This window comes from Simochromis diagramma, unplaced genomic scaffold, assembly GCF_900408965.1.
Source record: "Simochromis diagramma unplaced genomic scaffold, fSimDia1.1 OVJJ01000304.1, whole genome shotgun sequence".
Lineage (NCBI taxonomy): Eukaryota > Metazoa > Chordata > Actinopteri > Cichliformes > Cichlidae > Simochromis > Simochromis diagramma.
In genome coordinates this window covers 3,666,298-3,685,580 of record NW_024387030.1, presented here as the reverse complement: position 1 = coordinate 3,685,580, position 19,283 = coordinate 3,666,298, and the positions used below count along the sequence as shown (strand labels likewise).

Genomic DNA, 19,283 nt, shown 5'->3' with positions numbered 1-19,283 from the left:
CTCCGGAGTCGATCACACAAAGGCGGCACTGCGCATGCGCGCCTGTATTAACAGCTTGATTGACGAAAACATGTTTAAGTGAGATATAACAAAAATTTCTGTTCTTGGTCCCTGTGTATTAAATACGAAGATTCAACTAAAGAACATACTGCAGAAACGGAACCGCTGGATATAAGAGCATATACAGTTAGCAGAGAGAGGAACCATATATGAGTACAGGAGTCAGGACAGTAATCTTTGATGCACGGAAGCTGTGTTGAGTGATTACCTTGTGGCTCATTCAGTGACATTTCTGGTCGAAGGTTTGCTGAAGGAATTCCAGTCGTGTTGGTTTACCTATTTTTACTAGGACAGCGTACACCGGCAGTCTATATATTCTTTTGTACCTCATAGCTTAGTGTATGATGAAACCTAACCCAAACAAGCCCTGATGTATCTACGAGACATTTGCTTCTACATCGTGGTCAAGGTAAATGTAAACAGTTTACACTGTGTTAAGTTATTAACTGTAGTTTACGTCATGTAATTCTTTCCACGAAGTAAACAGTTTCAATCATTCCAGTATGGTTAAGCTTTTGATTAATTTGTGTGTTTAGACAAATATAGTTCGAAATGTATCTGACAGTCATTCTAAACGAATAGCACACAATCAATTTTAATTCTAAGGACTTAGAGGTAACAGTCTTTATTCACCAACTGTGTAGACAGAAAAAAGTAAGTAAACCTCCTCATGACCTCTCCCGAAACAACTTGGAGTCAGGTGATCGAATTAAGAAGTGAGAGTGTGATTATAGAAATGCCCCTCCCTATTCTAGTAAGTGTCTTGGGTTGAATTTCTCTGTCTTTAATGTTTTCCCTGTTGTGAATAATTTTTCGCGTTGTAAAACCCTTCCAGAAACCTCTTTATGATCTTTGCTAATGTCATTTTTCATCAGCATTGTGTTTACACACATGTGAATGCTCCAGACCAGCAAACTGCCAAAACTTCTGCTCACACTTGCCAATATGTGAGCAAGTGTGAAAATCAGAATCAGAATCGTGTTTATTTGGCCAAGTATATGTGCAGACACATACAGGGAATTTGGTTCCGGTAGATGGTGGCTCTCAAGCACAGCAGTGTAAAGCTCACACACACACACACACACACACACACACACACACACACACACACACACACACGTCTATATACACATACACAAAGCTATGTAAACCAACTATAAATAACGAATCTAAACTTATATACATAAAATACAGAAATGAATGAGGTGGAATGAATACTACAAAATGTACATAAGGTGCAGTTGCAGTCTGGCAGTGGGAGCAGTGTGACAGGTCAACTGTTAAGAAGGGAGATGGCGAGGGGAAAGAAACTGTTCCTGTGTCGGGTGGTCCTGGTCTGCAGGCTTCTGTACCGTCTGCCAGAGGGCAGCAGATCAAAAAGTCTGTGTGCAGGGTGTGAGGGGTCTGCGATGATTTTCCCTGCCCGTTTCCTGGTTCTTGAGAGGTACAGATCCTGGATGGAGGGCAGGGGGGCGCTGATGATCCTTTCTGCTGCCCGTACAGTCCGCTGCAGTCTGCTCCTGTCCTGTTTAGTGGCTGCTCCATACCAGACTGTGATGGAGGAGCACAGGACAGACTCAATGACCGCAGTGTAGAACTGGATCAGCAGCTCCTGTGGAAGACTGTACTTCCTGAAAATGGGATTATACGTAAAGAAAACCCATGAACACATAATTCAAACAAGAAACCTTTCATTTTTCTACATAAATATAGTTGTTTGAAGTGGGACATTTTAAATGCCCTCTATTGGATAATTATACAAAACGATATAAATATTGTTTAAAGTGTGTCAGGCCATTATTTTGTTTTTGAGAAACATATTCTTGTTTATATTCATTTTGACTCTGTTACTCTGTGTTCTGTATCTCAGCAGTGAAACCTGCAGATCAGCGTTGAAATGTCCCTGCCGAGGATCACACACCTCCCTTCTGGGAGGCTGCTGAGCACCATCCTCCACCACCAGCTGCTTCTCCCCTCCATCATTCCTCTCACTGTGCCCAAAAGAGCTGTGATCCAGGGTGAATACAGACGACCCGGCCAGCCCAAAAAGACCAAGTTTGCCTGGCAAAAGATTAACTTTAATTTCTCAAAAGGTTTGGAGGGGATAAAGAAACATTTCACACTCCTAAAAAAGGAGTTTACCGACCGCTGGGTTGGCCCTGAGGGTAAACCGATTGTTGAGCACATGCTGGAGCAGAACAGAGTTGTATGGGAGTTCAGAGGTCCAGAGAGCCTGAGGGAGTGGACGGTGTCCTCTGATCGTGAGATTGGAGGCCATAGTGAAGCTTACCTGAAGCTGGGAAGGAACAATAATACCTGTTTTCTGTACGGGACACTGAGCTCTACTCCCCCACGAGATGGAGAAACACGCTACAGTGGATACTGCACTATGCGCTCAAAGCAGCCTCTGGTTAGTGTTAACTGCTGGATACCATGTTTTTGTTGAATTCAGTAGCGCAGAGAGAGATTAGTCTCCCTCCAGTGATTACTTTTCTTTTAGAACATAATATAGGATGGATGCAGAGGGGAGGAGGGGGTTCCCCCATTGCAGTTTATGTAAATGCCAATTTCCAAGTCTTTTGTGTCTTCTAGGCTTCCTTTGATAGAAAAAAACACCATGATTGGAGCAGTTTTAACACTCTGCAATTACGTGTACGTGGTGATGGTCGCCCATGGATGATTAACGTCTCAGCAGAAACCTACTTCTCTCACCAGAAGGATGACATATACTGTTATTTCCTATATACCAGAGGAGGGCCCTACTGGCAGGATGTTAAGGTGAAGTTTTTGTTTTTTTTTTAAAAGTAAAATTATTTAATAAATCTATATAGGTCTGTTTAAGAGGCATGATAGTATCAAATACGTTGATCAGCCTGACTTTAAATGCTCTTCTGCAGATACCTTTCTCTAAGTTCTTCCTTACACATCGAGGGAGGGTACAAGATGACCAGCATCCTGTCTGGCTGGACAAGGTAGTGCAAAGAAAAATTCCCTCACAAAGTGATGATAAAACTGATGTATCATTACCCTAATCCCCTTTTAGCTTGTGGCCTTCACATTGTTTTTCGTATTTGTATTTACAGGTTAACACCATTGGGTTTACTTTGGGAGACAAAGCTGATGGCCCATTCCAGCTTGAAATTGATTTCATTGGTGTTTGCAAAGATTATGCACACACAGAGGAATTTGCCTATGAAGCATACAAGAGGAACCCAGAAGTCTGACTGCAGCGTTAACTGTTCTTAGACTGTTGGGAAAAATTTGAACTTATATTGACACCATTTCTGTAATGTCATTATAGATTTCAAACTATTAATATTAATGACTTATGCAGACCGTTTATTATTAAATGTATTAAATACCACAAGAGAACAAATATAAAAAGACAAGATCTTGGGTCAATAACTCTTATGAGTGCCTCAATTCTAGCAAAGTAATAAAGCAAATGAAATTTTTAATTAGTTTCATGCAGCAAAACAGGACAGACTTATATCACATCAAAATATTCTTTAAAAAAAAAAAAAAAAAAAAAGTATTAGAGTTTGAGCTAAAAGTATTTAAAAGAAATGCAGGATTTGAACCTCAAAGACGCTGGACAGTACATGTAAGCTTCTACTACTTTTCTATAGGGGCTACAAAATGCTGAAACTGAAGCTGCAGACAATGAAATATTTACACTTCAAAAGGGTGTACAAACGGCCACAAGCAGGCGCAATATTTTTATGCCATGACAAGGCCTCTTCTTGCCCCAAGCATACTTTCTTTCTTCTGCTTCCGATCTTGTATCTGCTTTGCTCTCCTGCCCTCCCTAAAATAAGATTAAAGATATTCAGAGATGTGGCATGAGCAAACTGCAACGGGAGAATTTTCAGCGTCAATTAAAAACCTACCTTGACTGGACTTTGTGCTGTTTGTAAGCTTCCTGGTGCGGATTTGAGACAGACTTGTTCATGGCCGTGTTTTCTTTGACATCTTCAAATGGCTTCAGTTTACCTATGTATAAAATAAATAACTCCATGCTACATCTTGTCCAATCAAATGGTGTTTCACACGAACAGGAAAAATGAGAACATTTTTATACCTTTATGAGGCTTGTAGGTGAGGGGACGTGACAGACTCGCCTTCAGATCAAAGCTGGGTTTCTTGTTTGTGCCAGGCGTTGTTGAAGTGCTTGTGTTGCCAGTGAAAACAAATGGTCCTTTCAGAGGGGAAAAAAACAAAACAAAAAAAAACCATAATCATCTACTGTTTAGAAACATACTTCAAATATATCATTCCAAGGGTTGAAAGGCCAAAGTACCTGGAGTTTTTGTGGCAGAGAACGATGCAGTTTTGACACTGCTGGGCTTTAATCCATTGGCAGTCTGTTTCTGCGGGGTGCTGGAAGCCACGCAGGGTGACATGCGTGCAGGTGTCTTCACCAGTGACCTTTTATATTCATTGTCATGAGTAGCTTCTGAGAACCTGTATGTAGACAGTTCTCATTAAAGCATTACATTTAATACAAAACTTAAATTTGAATGTTTCCACTTTGCAATACCACTTAAAGTTTATTTTGGAATATCCACTCTTGAATTCAGGTTTATCCTTTAGAATGAACTATTATTTCACAAGTGTTTGCAAACAGAGACCGCATCGCTAAGTCATAAGTTTTATACACCTGTGCGAAAGTGATTGATAACTAATGAGTAGGGATGGGTACCGGTGTCCGGTGCCATGATGGCACCGGTTCTGACATAAACGGTAGTAACCAGACCGAAAAGCAGCGCACATTTCGGTGCTTTATTTCGGTGCTTTTTTTTCCTGAGCTGTGATACACTTCTAGCCAATCATTTTACGTTTCCGAGGATAGTAGGCGGGTCCAGGTACGTACGTTTTTTTAGAGCAGAGCTACAGATTAAAATGCCCAAGGCGAAGCGGTCAAAAGTCTGGCTGTACTTCACAGCAAAATATGCAAACTCAGCAGCCTGCAACAAGTGCTTTAAGCTGATACTGTGATACTGTCAAAGGAGGTAACACCAAGAATCCGATGAAACACCTGGCGACGCATAGCGTTTTTTTTAAAAGCCGAGAAATGCGCCGTATTTGATAGCTTGCTGCGAGACCTCACACCGAGCACATCAACTGCGGGTGGGTTGCCTGTTATCTGACCCTGAGTTAGCAACATCCCCCAAAAACACGAAGAGGAGAGTCCTGGCTCCTAGCCCTGCCAGTGTAGTAGAAATGATGACGGATGATGACGGCAGCAGCAGCCGTTCTTCTCTGCGTGAGTAGCTTAATGTTGTTCGGGTGCAATTTACGTTGAGTAGGCTAACCACGTTATTACATTAATGCATGTAAGGTGAACTAGCAAACATCATCATAGTTACATGCAGCTGTCTTCTTGTTTGATGGCAGATGCTCCCTTCACCCTGGCCAAAAAGGCTAAAATGACCAAAGAAAAAGAGGGAAACAGCTGAACATGAGAGGTTTTTGGACAAAGTTTGTGTTTTTTCCATTGTTTAAGCACTGCTTCCAGCCAAGAGTGATACCATATATGCCCCACAGCTGCAGAAAAGGCTAACATTGTTATCTTTTTACAAAAAACCAGCTGAACATGAGAGGTTTTTGGACCAATTTTGTGTTCTCCATTCTTTAAGCACCGGTTTGAGCACCGTTTAAGCACCGGCACCGTTTCAAAAGTACCGATTTGGCACCGGTATCGGATAAAACCTAAACGATACCCATCCCTACTAATGAGAAGATTAAAAGACTGTGGCTCAGTACTTTTGTCCATCTAGAAGACATATTAGATCCTGAAGAAATTCATTAGATTTGTTGTATCAAAAGGCCAGAGGATAAGACTCACCGAACATTGATCCTGCGAGTAGAAAGAACAGACGGCCTGAAGGAGGTGACCTCCTTTGCAAGAGGTTTTTTGGTGGCTGAAAGCACAGTGTGCCTGCGGTTTTCTCCACCTGGTGTCTTGTTCACTGGGGCAGGGCTGAACATGGAAGCACGAGTTGGATTTGCCCTCTGTGGGATTATATACACATGTGTCATTAGTGTGCTTCAGAAGTAATCGATATATACATCAAATGTGGATGACCAGTAGATGGTGATGCTTACCACTTGAGCTTTGCCATCAACTTGCAGCATTTTAGTTTTGTCTGACAGACTCTACAGGTAAAAAAATAAAAATAAGAAAGTTCAAGTAAAAGTTACACTTAATTTTTCCTGAATAAAACTAAGCCAAGATAATTTGGCACCTTTAATTCCTTCACTGAATTTCTGTACGTCTCCATCTGCTTCGTCTTCCGCTGAACATAGGAATCAATGGACTCCATCTTGTTGAAATGAGCCTCATGAAGTTTTTTGAAATCTGGATAAACAAATGAAATTTATAACATATTCAAAGATTTATTTATGCATTTTTTTTGGGGGGGGGGGTAGTTTTTTGTTTTTCTTTTTAATCGATTAAGGTTTTATTTACTCAAGCAAAATAGTTGTGCATCTATAGAAAACAGGAAAATGTACACATTTCTCTGAAATAAAGTAGGACAGGCTCTGCTGTACATAGCAGAGACTCCAAAAAAAGCTTTTGCTGAATCAGGCACAAAAAGAACCATATCATTGAAAGAGAAACAAACAAAACTTACTGGGGGTAACAGGCTTCAACAAAGGCTTACTCTTCTGCTGGAGACGAGGAATTCTACCAGCTTTAGCCCCTTTTGGTGCCTTTTCTGGACACAGACCTTTAAAGGTAAAATTTGTGCAAAAGTCAATGATCTTAAAGTCCAAGGAAGAAAACATAAGTGTGTATCAGCTTTTATCAACTATTGCTAACCTGTTTCAGCAGTCACTGGTGCTTCATCCTTAATGGCAGGCTGTAGCTGCTGCTCCTCACAGTCAGCAGTCTGGATCTTTTTAGGAGGCTCATTTTTTTCTTTATCGTTTGTAGAAGACACCTTTCTCTTCTTACCACCCCTGGCATTACAGGGTGCAGTAAGTGCATCAACTTCAGTGTCATCCTTAAAAAGAAAAATAAGCATAAAAGGTTTTAAACCTCCAGAATGCAAAGAACTTAAACAGCTGCAAAGCAACCCTATACACAGGGGTATAGAGTGCTCCAGATGTATTTATGTTGAATACAGTGTAATGTATAATACCTTTGCAGAAACTGGAGGCATCTTGGCATCGCTTTTAGTCAGTGTCGCAGTATCAGAGATTTTTCTCTTGTTACCCTTTCCTTTACCTCGACGTGTGTTCACAAACCCAGTAGTGCTGGAAACTTCTTCCTTGCAAGATGAATCCAGGACAACCTCAGATTTCTCCTGAGCTTCATCATTAATATCTTGCCCCTGGAACAGTCATAAACGCATTAGCGCTGTGCACATGAGATGCTGACAACAAAGCCAATACATTACAAAACAGCAGTAAGTTACCTGCTCCGCCTCTTTGTTCTTTTCTTCTTGATAATGCTGCTTTATGGCCTTCAGAAGTTTGTCGGCCTAATGTTGCCGAAAAAAAAACGGGAAAAAATGCATTTGAGTGTAGTCTGCCCAACACACGTTGACGTTAGAGAACAGCCAGCTACCGTTAGCGAATACAAGGTAAGTCTACCATAACCCCGCTAGAAGCTAATTTTTAAAAGTACCGCTTCCTTACCTTCATGTTCGCCTTGAGTCCCAGCTCCTTAGCGAGACTTCGCAATTCTGCATATTTCATAGAGTCCAAATCCATGCCGGTATGACAGTTTATTTCGCTTTTTTAAGAAAAAAAAATCCGCGCACACGTCAGTGTTTCTCCTCACCACAAACGGCGTCGGTTAAAACTAGCCTCCGATTCAAAACACAGAAGCGCGACACATTTGATTGGCTCTTCACTCTAACCGGATATGCCTCTCAGCCAATCAGAACAACCGTGCATTTTCGGGATTTTGTTTTTATCCCCCATGCTTATTTTTTCTTTCTAAAATCTTATTTTTTATTAGACATTTTATACATTTAAAATATTAAAATTTAATCAGCCACAATTTTTTTTGTTAAACTTGTAGAAAAGTGTTATTTGGTATCTTGCACATTTCTTTGTAGGGGCGTGGTTACGCTGAGGGCGTGCTTTCCTCTGTTGTTCAAATTCGCGAGGAGGGCAAGTTGCTGGCTAGGCACCGTGAAACATGGAATTTAACGACAGCTTTTTAATTAAATACACCGATGACTTAAAGCTGCCGGTCACAGGAACAGTGCACAGACAGCAGATGACTCTCCACTGTCAGCAGTGCAACGCCGTCCTGGCGGACTCCACAGGCGTCTGTGGAGAGATGAAAAGCATGGACTCGCTTATGTGCTTAAGTAAGTACACTTCATTTCTAAAAGCTTGTTCGCTGAGGCATTGGGCTTGTGTTAAATGCAGTATCAGTTTACAGTGCTAACTAAACTCATAGTAGATGGATTTTGACTTGTTTTTATGGCGACTGTTTACATCATATGACCTAATATGTTCGAGTAAGATAATCAATGAGATGATAAATACATTATTCAATAGCAATATGGTAGTATGCCTGGTGATAGATGCCTTTCCTGTACCTGCAAAGCTGAATCAGTCTTTTAGAGAGACTGCCTATTCAGCACAGTGGTGGATTATCAATGATGGATAAGTTTCATCACAATATCCTCAAAGTTTCCAATTTACAGCCAGTTACAGAGTCAGCCTTTATTCAGTCTTCTCCCCCAGCAGAGTTCAGCCTATTGTTGATGCGGACACCCAGGTACCTGTACTCCTCCACCACCTCAAAAGGAACCTTCTGAACTAGATCACATTCCCTCTGGTCTTATTCATATTCAGAAGCAGATGAATCCTCCCAGGCCATGACACAAAATCATCCACTAGTGCTCTCTACTCTCCATCCTGCCTCTAAAATCAAACCGTTGCATACTCATTAGAGTATTTCTGTAGGTGCCACAACCCAGAGCTAAACTCCTCAGTGTCCTAGGTGTGCAAGGTGAACAACAATGGAGATTGCAGAGTCCCCTGCAGAGCTCCTGAACTGAACATCACCAAACACACGGAGTACTTCCCCAGTCTCATATGCTGTGACCTGTCTGTCAGTGGATGTGTTTCCTGACATTTCCTGTAGATTCTCTCTCAGTAGCAGCAGATGAAATTGTGTTAAATGCACTTGCGAAATCAAAGAAGGTAATCCTCACTGTGCAGCCATTACTGTCTAGATGGCAGTAAGCTCCCTGCAGGATGTAGGTGATTGCTTCCACATTTGTTCTGTGTGCAAACTGCTGAGGGTCAAGAGATGATTTCGCCTGTGGTCTCAGCTGGGCCAAGATTAGTATCTACAGTACCTTTGTCACATGCCGTGAGGGCAGCTGTTTGATAATCGTTAAGCTTTGGCGATGTTGACTTCTTTGGTACTACTTGGGCCAGCGCACTTGCTCTGGTGTAGTTTCTTCTGCTGTCTGTTTGGGAGTGGAGGGGATGGAATAGCCTGCCTGTAGTCCTGTCCTCAACACCATTGAACACTTGTGGGATCAACTGGGACGTGCTGTTCGTGCCAGAGTGACAAAAACAACCACATTTGCTCCCTAATGCTCTTTTAATGTCTGTTTTTTCAGGGGTACTATACTTAAACTCCACTGTTGGTTTTCAAAAGTTTTATGCCAATATAATATTTCTACCTATTGTCTTTCTACCTAATTTTCTTTAGGAGTAACCAACGATGTAGTCATTAGTGACAAGATGGAGTCAGAACATAAAGGGGAAATGACTAATTGGTGAGTAGGGTTAAGCTGCAGCGTTTATTGACCTTGTAGAGGAAATTTGTTTTGTACCACAAAGCATTGTCATGAGCACAGCTTAGACTGTAGTGGTATAGACAGGTTGTTAATGAATGTCTTGATCACTCCCAGCATCTACAGCTCTTTAAAATGCCGTGGCTGCCGCTGTGCTCTGGGGAAAGTCATTCACTCAGCACCCTCACGTTTGGCTCTGATTCGGTCCATCTTTCTCCTCTACAAAGCAAACATCAACTGGTAAGCCCTCCGGTTCCTACTAACCACACGACCATATTGACTACTTGTGTACATGTTTGTCTGGGGAGGGTAGAATAAACATGTGGCTTATGAGCTTTCTTTGTTCACTTCATATTGTGAGCTCAGGTCAGAGATGAAACAAACCCTGTATATGTTGTACACTTGATGAGTAGGTTTAACTATTCACTTTATAAATAAGTGTGTGGTAATTATATTTTTCATTCTTTAATGGAAACCATTTCATTGAAGTTATTTTTTGCATCCCTCGATCTTCAAGAACTTGCTTAATTCTCTCTGCAGTTACATCCTCAACAGCAGCAACCTGGTGAAGGCATCCACACTCACATTTGATCAGAAGCCGCTCAGACAAAGCATGAATGAGGTGGGACACTGAAATAATAATATCATGTCGGAGCAAGAGAACCAATTTTACTTTTTTCATTGGGTTTTATTGTGGTTCATCAGTGCACACACTCACTTCACAATAGAAGAGATTAGTGCATAAAGCAATCCAGTTAGGAATGAAATAAATTATAATTGCCTCTGCTGAGCAAATAAATGTGTTACTTGCTTTCCGTTGCAGGTGAGACAACAGTTTGAAGCACAGCTGGAACAGATGTCACGCATTAAGAACAGACTGGTAGACAGAAGTGTTACCAGTAATATGGTCAACTAGTGTACACAGGACACCCAGCTCGACCTGGGATTAGGGAAAATATGTTCTTCAGTCTGCTGCGTACTGTAGATGTTTTGGTGATGGTGGCATTTATGCGCCTCCATATGCTTGTAAAGAAAATTATATCACTAATAATGGATTAGAGCTGAAATGTGTTTGTTCCATTGGAAAATAAAGGGAAGATCAGTGAACACTAATATGTCAGATTGTATGTAAACAATGGATGCAGCTCCAGCATTCAAGAGTGTGAATACTTAAACCTGACACAGACCTGCATTCTTTAGAAGGACCAGCAGAGGGCGCCTCCTCATTAAAAAATCAATTCTTAAGGTAAAGATGGAAAAACCCTCCCGCTTCTTTGATCTGCCACTTTCCTGTTGAGTTTATGGCCTTCGTCACTATTTTTATGTCTTACTGAATACAGCATGATTGTTTTATTTTGTAAATTATGGCCCCACTTAGGCTATAAGGATACAAAACAAAATGGTATGCTTTATGATAGGCTAGTTGCTACTGTGTGACCATGAAGTGTCCTTGATTAATCAGTCAGATTCACCCCTCCCTTCTGATGTGTTGCTTGCTGACCAGAATGCTTCATAACTGGACCTCACTGTGCCAACATCCATCTTTTATATACAGTCTATGTTGACAGCTACTAAGTGAAATTACTTTTTATTATTCATTTTCTTAATTGTTGTAGGTTAAATCAGGGCATTGTTGTGAAATATAAATGTCATTCCACCTGTATTGTTACTTTGGTTCAAAACGTTGTTGCTGGTACCCTCACAAGGTATTTGTCTAAAATGGCAGAATGCAGATATTAACAATTGTTACAGATGATAGCAACAGTTGTTGACACAGCTTCTCAGATCCCTTCTTTGCTGCTGATAATGACTTCTTGCCAACGTTTGAGATATATGGTTAATGTTCAGTCACGCTCAGTTCAGTTCAATTAAAATGTCAAAGTAATCTTGATTTACTGGAGTTTGTTTGTAATGGACAGCATACACTCAGTGGCCACTTTATTAAGTACATCTTGCCAGTACTGTTTTTGCCTTCTGATCTACTCTAATTCTTCATGGCACAGATTCAACAAGATGTTTGAAACATTTCTCAGGGATATCGGTCCATTTAGAGATGATAGCATCACACAGTTACTGCACATCCATGTTGTGGATGACCTGTTTCACCACATTCTAAAGGGATTATTGGATTGGATTGAGATCTGGTAACTGTGCAGGCCACCACTACCAGTCTGAACCTTTGATTATGAAAGTGAGATCGATCCATACTTGCATATTGTTTATGCCAAATTCTGACCCTACCATCCTCTTGTTCTCGTAACTTTCTGTTGTTCAGTTTTTGTAGCCTGAGTTTCCCATTCTTAGCTTTGCCTTAATTTTCTTATGCTTGCATAATGACAATAAGACAATCCCCTCTTACTGAGAGGAGTGGCACCTGCTGCGATCATCTCTATCTGCTTCAAGGCTAGACATATTGTGTTTTAAGACATGTTTTTCTGCATAGCCTGAATGGGTGCATAACTGCTAATTTAAATTATTATTGTTGACAGCAGTTTCTGCCATACTCATTCAAACAACCATGTCACATTCAGTGTCAGTAAATTACTTTTTCTCCCCGCTCTGATGCTCGGTTTAAACGTCAGCTGATCATCTCAACAACAAACACAGCCCTCAATGCTTTGAATTGCTGCCATGTGATCGACTGCTTAGATAATTCTATTAAAAAGCAGTTGAACCTAATAAAGTGGCCAGTGAGTGTATATCTCATGCATTTGCTGTAAATGCTATTTTGTTAATAAAGTTAATTGTTCCCACGATTTTAGGATCAACAGTTCAGTGAGAGCAAAGGTGGTTTTGTTCCTGCTTACAATCTTCAAACCAAGCTAGAATTAGGTTCAAATCTTCCTTCAGTAATCATTTTCTGGTGTGTAACCAGCCTCAGAGTGGTATTAAGGACAACAAACTTTTGGTTTGTTGGTTTGTGTTATATGGCATTCAAACTGTAGTCGACACCCAAAAATTTAATTGGCACCATGCTGCGTTTTATTGCTGAACTTCTGATACAGATTCTTTTTTCTTTTTAAAGTTAATACAAAACCAGACAAGAGGCTCACACATAACAAGCATGCCCATTTCCTCCCTCTGGAGTGCATAGTTTCTACACAGTCCACGTCCTCTGTGGGAAAAGTTGATCAACAAAGTGATGTCGTTAATCTTACCTAAGCTCTTGATATATATATTTTTTTCCTTAATGGGAACAAAGGTTGATTTGTTTTTCAGCTGCACTGTGGCTACACTGTCAGGTCATATTTGACACAATGGAGAACTACTCTGTTCTTTACTGTATCAAACTAGCAGGTAGTCTGTAAAGCTGTTGAAGCTTTTTCAATGTGCTCGCCGTTGTGTCAAACAAGTCCTGACAGAACATCCAAAATGAACATTTCAGTTTCCTAATTACACTCATTCACATTACAAAGTTGGATTATTGCATGCAATACAAATCATTCATTATTCTGCTAAGACATGCATATTTTTCAAACCCATATATTAATGTTGCTAGATGTCTACTTGCTTATAAATTTTTGATTACAAATTCCAAGAAAGAGCATTACAGGGTTGTTAGAACAAAGTATCCAAGACAGGGTGGAGATGATGACGGTGCAAGTCAGTACATAGAGAGAGAAAGTGCTTTTCAAACAAGTGTCAAGTTCGCTCAGTGAGGCCTTTACAGTTACAGAATTACTTCAATATTTATTTCTAAATAAGAAGTGGGCTTTGAATGGATGTAAAAATGCTACGATTGAAGTTTAAAGCATCTCTCGTGTACTGATGTAATAACATGACGCTACAGCTGTTCTAGAATACACTTTGTTCTGCAGAAAATATCCTAAGCTTTCAGTGATAAATCCATAACTCCCCAATGAAAGAAGTGTAATCGACTGCATGAGCAAAAAATAAATAAAATAAAAACGGGTGGATATAACCCTTTCCATGTGATGCTACAGAAACCTTTAAAACACTTTCACCCGGGCACTAAACTCATGCATTATTGTAGGTTATTGCTTCTAAAACTCTAATCAAATACAATTTTATGGATTAAAATATAACGCTCTGAATCCCAAAACTATGAGGTAATATGTACAATGTGATGTCACTGAGAGATCATTATTCTAGGACTAAAAGTCAATTTCAGATCCTTACCAATCAGATCCAAATCTAGGATTAAATTTAATCTCATTCCCAATAGAACATTTCTTCGTCACCATCACACGTGAGACTTGAGAGATTTTTGGCTTTTGCATATTAACTAATTCTTTTAATGCTTTATAGTGCATAAATAAAAGAAGTTACTTATTTTAAGCATATATGCTATAGTAAATGACTTGTTTAAATACTTAACTTACCCTGATTGTGCCTTACATTAGTTGTATTTCGATTGCACAAACTAGCCATGTGATGAAAATGAGATTTTGCAGTAGAGTTTAGAGTAAAGCTGTGTCTCTATGCAGCGTATTTAAATGTACCTAAGTCTACCACCCTTTAACTTCGCTGAAATAGTTTCCAAAGTTTGGCGCTCCAGCTTAGCCTAGAAATCGATTTCACTATTCCTCATGAAGCAAGCATCACTACTGGTCATGCACGGCTACTATAATGTTGGCACCACAGTCCCGCTAAATAAGCTAATGCACATGAGTCTATACATATCTTAATGGAAGACATTGGTGATTTTGTTGCTTTCAAACAACTTGTCACTTGTTTATACAATATACAGTTTGGTCAACAACATGACAGTTAGGATCAAATATTGCACAAATCCCGGTAAAATGTGATTTTTTTCCCTTTGAAAAATCACAAAAGTGAACAAAAGAAAGAAAATGCACAGAAGCAGCATGCATTCACTTGAGGAACAATTATGCATTTCATTAGATTACGTTACCATTATCACGAGAAGCTCTGACCAGCCTACTCTTTGCCACTTGTTTATGCTTTCAAATACATACCTGAATGCAGTTTAGATGCATGAACATCAACTGAGCTGCGAAGAATTTTTTGTTCGGCTGATCCTAAAGAAACACCATAATGTCCGACAGACCAAGATGAGCTATCTACCTAAAGAAAAAGCTACACTAGATTAAAATAAACAAGCAGGACTTTGTTTGATTCCATTGGGTGGATCTCTAAATTAAATGTAAAGCTTCTTCTAGGAGTAATTTCACTAATCCTAAAAAAAAACAGCATTTTGTTTTTATATGAAATGGGTTTCTCTGAAATCTGAGATAATTACCTGGGTAATTCAGTGGGAAACTGTCATTTTCTTCCTCAAGTGACTGCATTTTACTTCCGTTAAAATAAAAAAATAAAGAAAAAGAAAAATGAGACCAGGTTTTTGGATGAGATAAAGCATGTTTGATAAAGCAAATCTGATTGCATCTTCTCACAATTCCTTAAAAGAAATCAAAACTGAAAATCTATCTCAACCTGAATGTCCCATTATACACGCCCTACATGCAGGAGGGGGGGAAAAACCTCCCAGCAATTTACATGGGAAAAAACTAAATAAAAACATGTTAAATTGAAAATTTAAATTGAAAGAGACCAGATGAAGGAAAACTGAATCAGAATGCTTCAGGAGACAAATCTGAAATAATACAAGTTGCCAGATTTCTACGTAAAGGACTCAACATTAAAAGGAAAACTTCCCAATTTTATCTCTATGTGCTATTTGTAAAGAAACACCTGCCGACCTGACAAAGGAGAGCACAATACAATGCAAAACAGATGCATAGGAGACCACAGTTTGAGTGGTTCAGTGGTTTTTTGTTTTACCCAAAATGAGTGACAGTGTGCATCGTGTGCTTGTGTGCTGCTCAGTCTTCTCCCATTTACAACCTCACTTTTTGACCCCCAGAAACAAAACTAATCATCCAACATTATACAACTTTCTGTGGCACTTGACAGCCTTTTAGCTAATTCACCACTCTCCTCGTCCATGCTGTTGGACTTCCCATGGCAATGAGGTAGAGCAAAAAACAAAACATTAACACACCCAATGAGTCTAATGAAAATCACAGGCCTTGATCTTTGCTACAGTATCTTGTGTCTTTTGCTATGTTTCCCAGAAAATTGGGAGCAGGTACTTTGTTCTTTATCAAACTGTTTTTTGTAACTGTGGTGAAGTAATTTTTTCCTTTCTTACTATTTGGGAAGTAGAGACTATGTTTACATGCAGCCTGATGAGAATGTCACGCGTATTTCTAAAGGACTTTCAGGCAGACAAAATAATACTAGGCTATATGTAGACATAAGCAGTGTGCATCATGCAAGTCCGACCGCCCAAAATTTCAACAGATGGTGTTCACTGATGATCCGTGGGATGCTGTGGAGGAGAAGTGGTTAATGTCCCAGCAGGAAGGAGAGCACCAGTGTCCCAGAAGCCCAAATGAGGTCATCTTGATAGTGTCCGTTTACCTCCAAATGTCTTGGTGGTGGCGGATGTTACATGTTGGTGTTGCTGGGGTTAATTTGCAAAGCAATATCACTTGCAGAGGATTCATGACTCCATTAAATGACGGTTTATTCCTAAAATAACAATTCACATGTTACCTTCATAGAAGAAATATGACCATTATTCATAATTATACTCAGCACATTCTCTCATTGCATTTGGAACAATTAGATATGCAGTGATGTACAAAAATCTTAAGCCATTCTTGATTTCTTTATATTTTATCTCAGCAAATGGTAAATATTCAATATTGAAGTAAATTCAAAGCTCTTCTTTGGATGTTCACTGCCTTTGTTTTGTTCTGTCCCAAAATGATATCTCAATATTCAATTTAATTTTTTTTTTCTAAGCTGTTGTTATGTGTAAACAGAAGAACACAGGTCATCCCTTGAGCTAAGTGCCTTTTTTGTGCTTCAATGACGAGGTGATTATTAAGTGGCTTAACAAATAAATAAAATATCATGACTGGATTGAAAATGAGTGAAAAAGCAGCCAATGTCAACCCCCCCAAAAAGAAACATCAAACAAGGGAAACAAGGGGGGGGGGGGGGGGGGGGAGAGAGAGAGAAAGCCTGAAGCCACTTTGAAAAATAATAATAATTTAGGTTGACTCCGTGGAAAAGAATTCATAGAAATGAAGGGTGGCTCAAGAGTTTTACACAGTACTGCGTAATGAATGCATTATATAATGCTGCAATCGATTCTGCTCCTTAAGTTAATTTATTCGATTACGAATCATTTCAGCTTTAAACAGAGATTACAGTAGAATCTTATGGTGCTTAGTGGACACAGTGTCATTTAATGCAGACAAACCTAATTTTCGATGGTGTGACTTTCGGTTAATGTACAGACGACTCCTTAAAATAACTCAAATAACACAACGTAGAAGTCCGCTGGCATGCAATTGTCATCAGTTTTCAAAAAGTGAAGACAGAGGTTTAAGTAAAAGCTGACCGAAGCACTGACCTTGATGCGAGTTGGACCGAAAGGATGCAGAGATATTTCCTCTGTGGTCTGAGCTGCAGTTGCACACAATGGTAAACAAAAGCCGTGGGGAGGAGAGGGGGTTTCTTCCGCTACCAGGACACATTTAGGACTCCCAAACGAACGACTGTCTGATTTATCTTACTAAGAGAAACCGCAGCGGCGAAGAAATAAAGTTCTGGACCCTCTTCTTTCCCCGGTTACCACAAACGAGGAGAGAAGAAGGTCCTGTCGTCCTGTTCTCCTGAACACCTCCGCTCTACGCCATTTTCGCTCCGCTACTACGAGCTAACGGGAAAAGGATTGCGCTGGATGGCTGTCAATCAACACTAAACCCGCCCCGGAAGTTGTTCTTCTTGTGTCCTGAACATGGAACGCTTCACTGCCGCTAACTGGGTCACCCAAAAAACTTGAAAATAATCCATACAAACAATAATAATAAAAAAATATGTTGGTTGTGTGAATTACATTTGCCCCAAAGACAAAATACTAAAATTCAAACCTATTTAATATAACAAATAATTAACACAGAAAAAGGGATATGCGGTTAATCTTCGGAAAGTACCAAACTCACAAATTTATTTACTCTAGTTTTTCACAACGTTTAAAAAGGAAACTGCGTATTACATTAAAACCATATCTGAATTCAAAAATAATAAATCTCAGTATATTTCTTATTTATTTTATTGCTATCGCCGTTGACTCCGTTAATGACTACCAGTGTTTATTGTATTTGCCAATATTTACGATTTTTTAAACTCCTTGAATGCCACATGTCAGATCTAACATCTAAAATAGTTACAAATCCACGGTTCATTTTGTTTATACATGTTTTTTGTTGTTGTTTTTTACGATTGTTAAACCACTTTTTCTAGAACAGTAATCATGCACTGCTTGTGGTGTTCCTTCTGACTAGAGTGTCACGCTAACCAATGCGACAATATTACCCATAATTCCAAAATAAGACAAGGTAGTTTCCTTCCTTTATTTACATAAATACACTTGTCCTTGACTCCCACAGTGCATTACACTCCACAACTTGCTTCTGTTTTTGAGAAAACACCAATATTAGCACTTATTGCATCCTTGTTACCGTGCATACTGAAATCAACTTTATAAAAACACGTTAAAAACATATAAAATACTGTTAAGTAAAATTTCTTAAAATGTAACCATGTCACCATATCATTTTCAATAAAAGTAAGCAAAAATATTTTTATTAGCTCACAAAAGGGTTTAATCTGTTGCCTTTATGATAAATTTATTCATTATATTGATAGTGTATTTAAGCATATATTTGAAAATAAATACAGAAATTACTGAGGGAAAACATGTACAGTGCTTTTACAAATTACAATTTTCAAAGACCACCATCCAGAGTTTTATTATTAGCAGAAAACAATAATAAAGCGTGTTATTATGTTTTGATTGAGATGATTCAAATTTCCACATAATCACTGTCTGTCCTATTCAGGGCCTTAGTGCACTATAGCAAGTCTAAAACTCAGCAGGTGATTATTATTTATGAATATCTGCTGTGTGCCCGCATCAGTGTAACATGATGATCTGTTTCCTGTGTCAACTGTTGATTAGCTTTGTGGGGGCAGTGATCTGATAAATGTCACCTTTAACCTTTCCAGAATCCTCCCATAGATTTTTATGGAAGATTTTTGATATTTCTGGGCCATCCACTTATTCTCCTTTGTCAAAAACAGGCTGCTTTAACTCCTCTCCCTTTGAGGTTCCACAGATAATACAATTTTCTTCTAAATGGGAGATCTGTGCCCACACTTCCTGAGATAACAATATTAATAATACCAAGCGTAAGCAGTCCAAAGTCTAAGAGTTTGTTAACATGGGATCACTTTGTACACACTGACCTCATCATGTGGAAATCTGGATATGGTTAGTATCCACAGTTCTAACAGTATGTCACACAGAAAAAGAAGGAAAACCATGATAGGTCCACTTTATATCCCTATAAATATAGTAAGTATATCTACAGTATATTATTT

At 39.3% G+C, this 19,283-nt stretch overlaps 3 protein-coding genes across 4 annotated transcripts; 2 read left to right on the top strand and 1 right to left on the bottom strand.

Annotated features, from left to right (window-relative positions):
* Positions 1-5: 5 nt before the first annotated feature.
* Positions 6-3,960, top strand: ndufaf1 (NADH:ubiquinone oxidoreductase complex assembly factor 1). 2 transcript variants are annotated; one of them, XM_040041269.1, is made up of 5 exons: positions 6-469; positions 1,934-2,470; positions 2,653-2,838; positions 2,958-3,032; positions 3,144-3,960. In XM_040041269.1, exons 2-5 carry the CDS (start codon positions 1,958-1,960, stop codon positions 3,282-3,284), a joined length of 915 nt encoding a protein of 304 aa, XP_039897203.1. In that variant the 5' UTR covers positions 6-469; positions 1,934-1,957; the 3' UTR covers positions 3,285-3,960. The 2 variants fall into 2 exon arrangements, with proteins under 2 accessions (XP_039897203.1, XP_039897202.1); XM_040041268.1 differs by having other exon boundaries at positions 9-469; positions 1,931-2,470.
* On the bottom strand, positions 3,689-7,907 carry nusap1 (nucleolar and spindle associated protein 1). Its single transcript, XM_040041267.1, has 12 exons — positions 7,708-7,907; positions 7,485-7,550; positions 7,209-7,400; positions 6,887-7,070; positions 6,699-6,794; positions 6,309-6,421; positions 6,169-6,219; positions 5,909-6,075; positions 4,361-4,524; positions 4,142-4,258; positions 3,951-4,053; positions 3,689-3,868 (listed from the first exon to the last, which is right to left on the bottom strand). The coding sequence occupies exons 1-12, from the start codon at positions 7,780-7,782 to the stop codon at positions 3,781-3,783; spliced, it is 1,416 nt and encodes a 471-aa protein (XP_039897201.1). The 5' UTR covers positions 7,783-7,907; the 3' UTR covers positions 3,689-3,780.
* Positions 7,908-8,063: 156 nt separating this feature from the next.
* oip5 (opa interacting protein 5) lies at positions 8,064-11,724 on the top strand. Its single transcript, XM_040041271.1, has 5 exons — positions 8,064-8,390; positions 9,755-9,821; positions 9,957-10,079; positions 10,380-10,461; positions 10,663-11,724. Exons 1-5 carry the CDS (start codon positions 8,216-8,218, stop codon positions 10,753-10,755), a joined length of 540 nt encoding a protein of 179 aa, XP_039897205.1. The 5' UTR covers positions 8,064-8,215; the 3' UTR covers positions 10,756-11,724.
* The last annotated feature ends 7,559 nt before the right edge of the window (positions 11,725-19,283 follow it).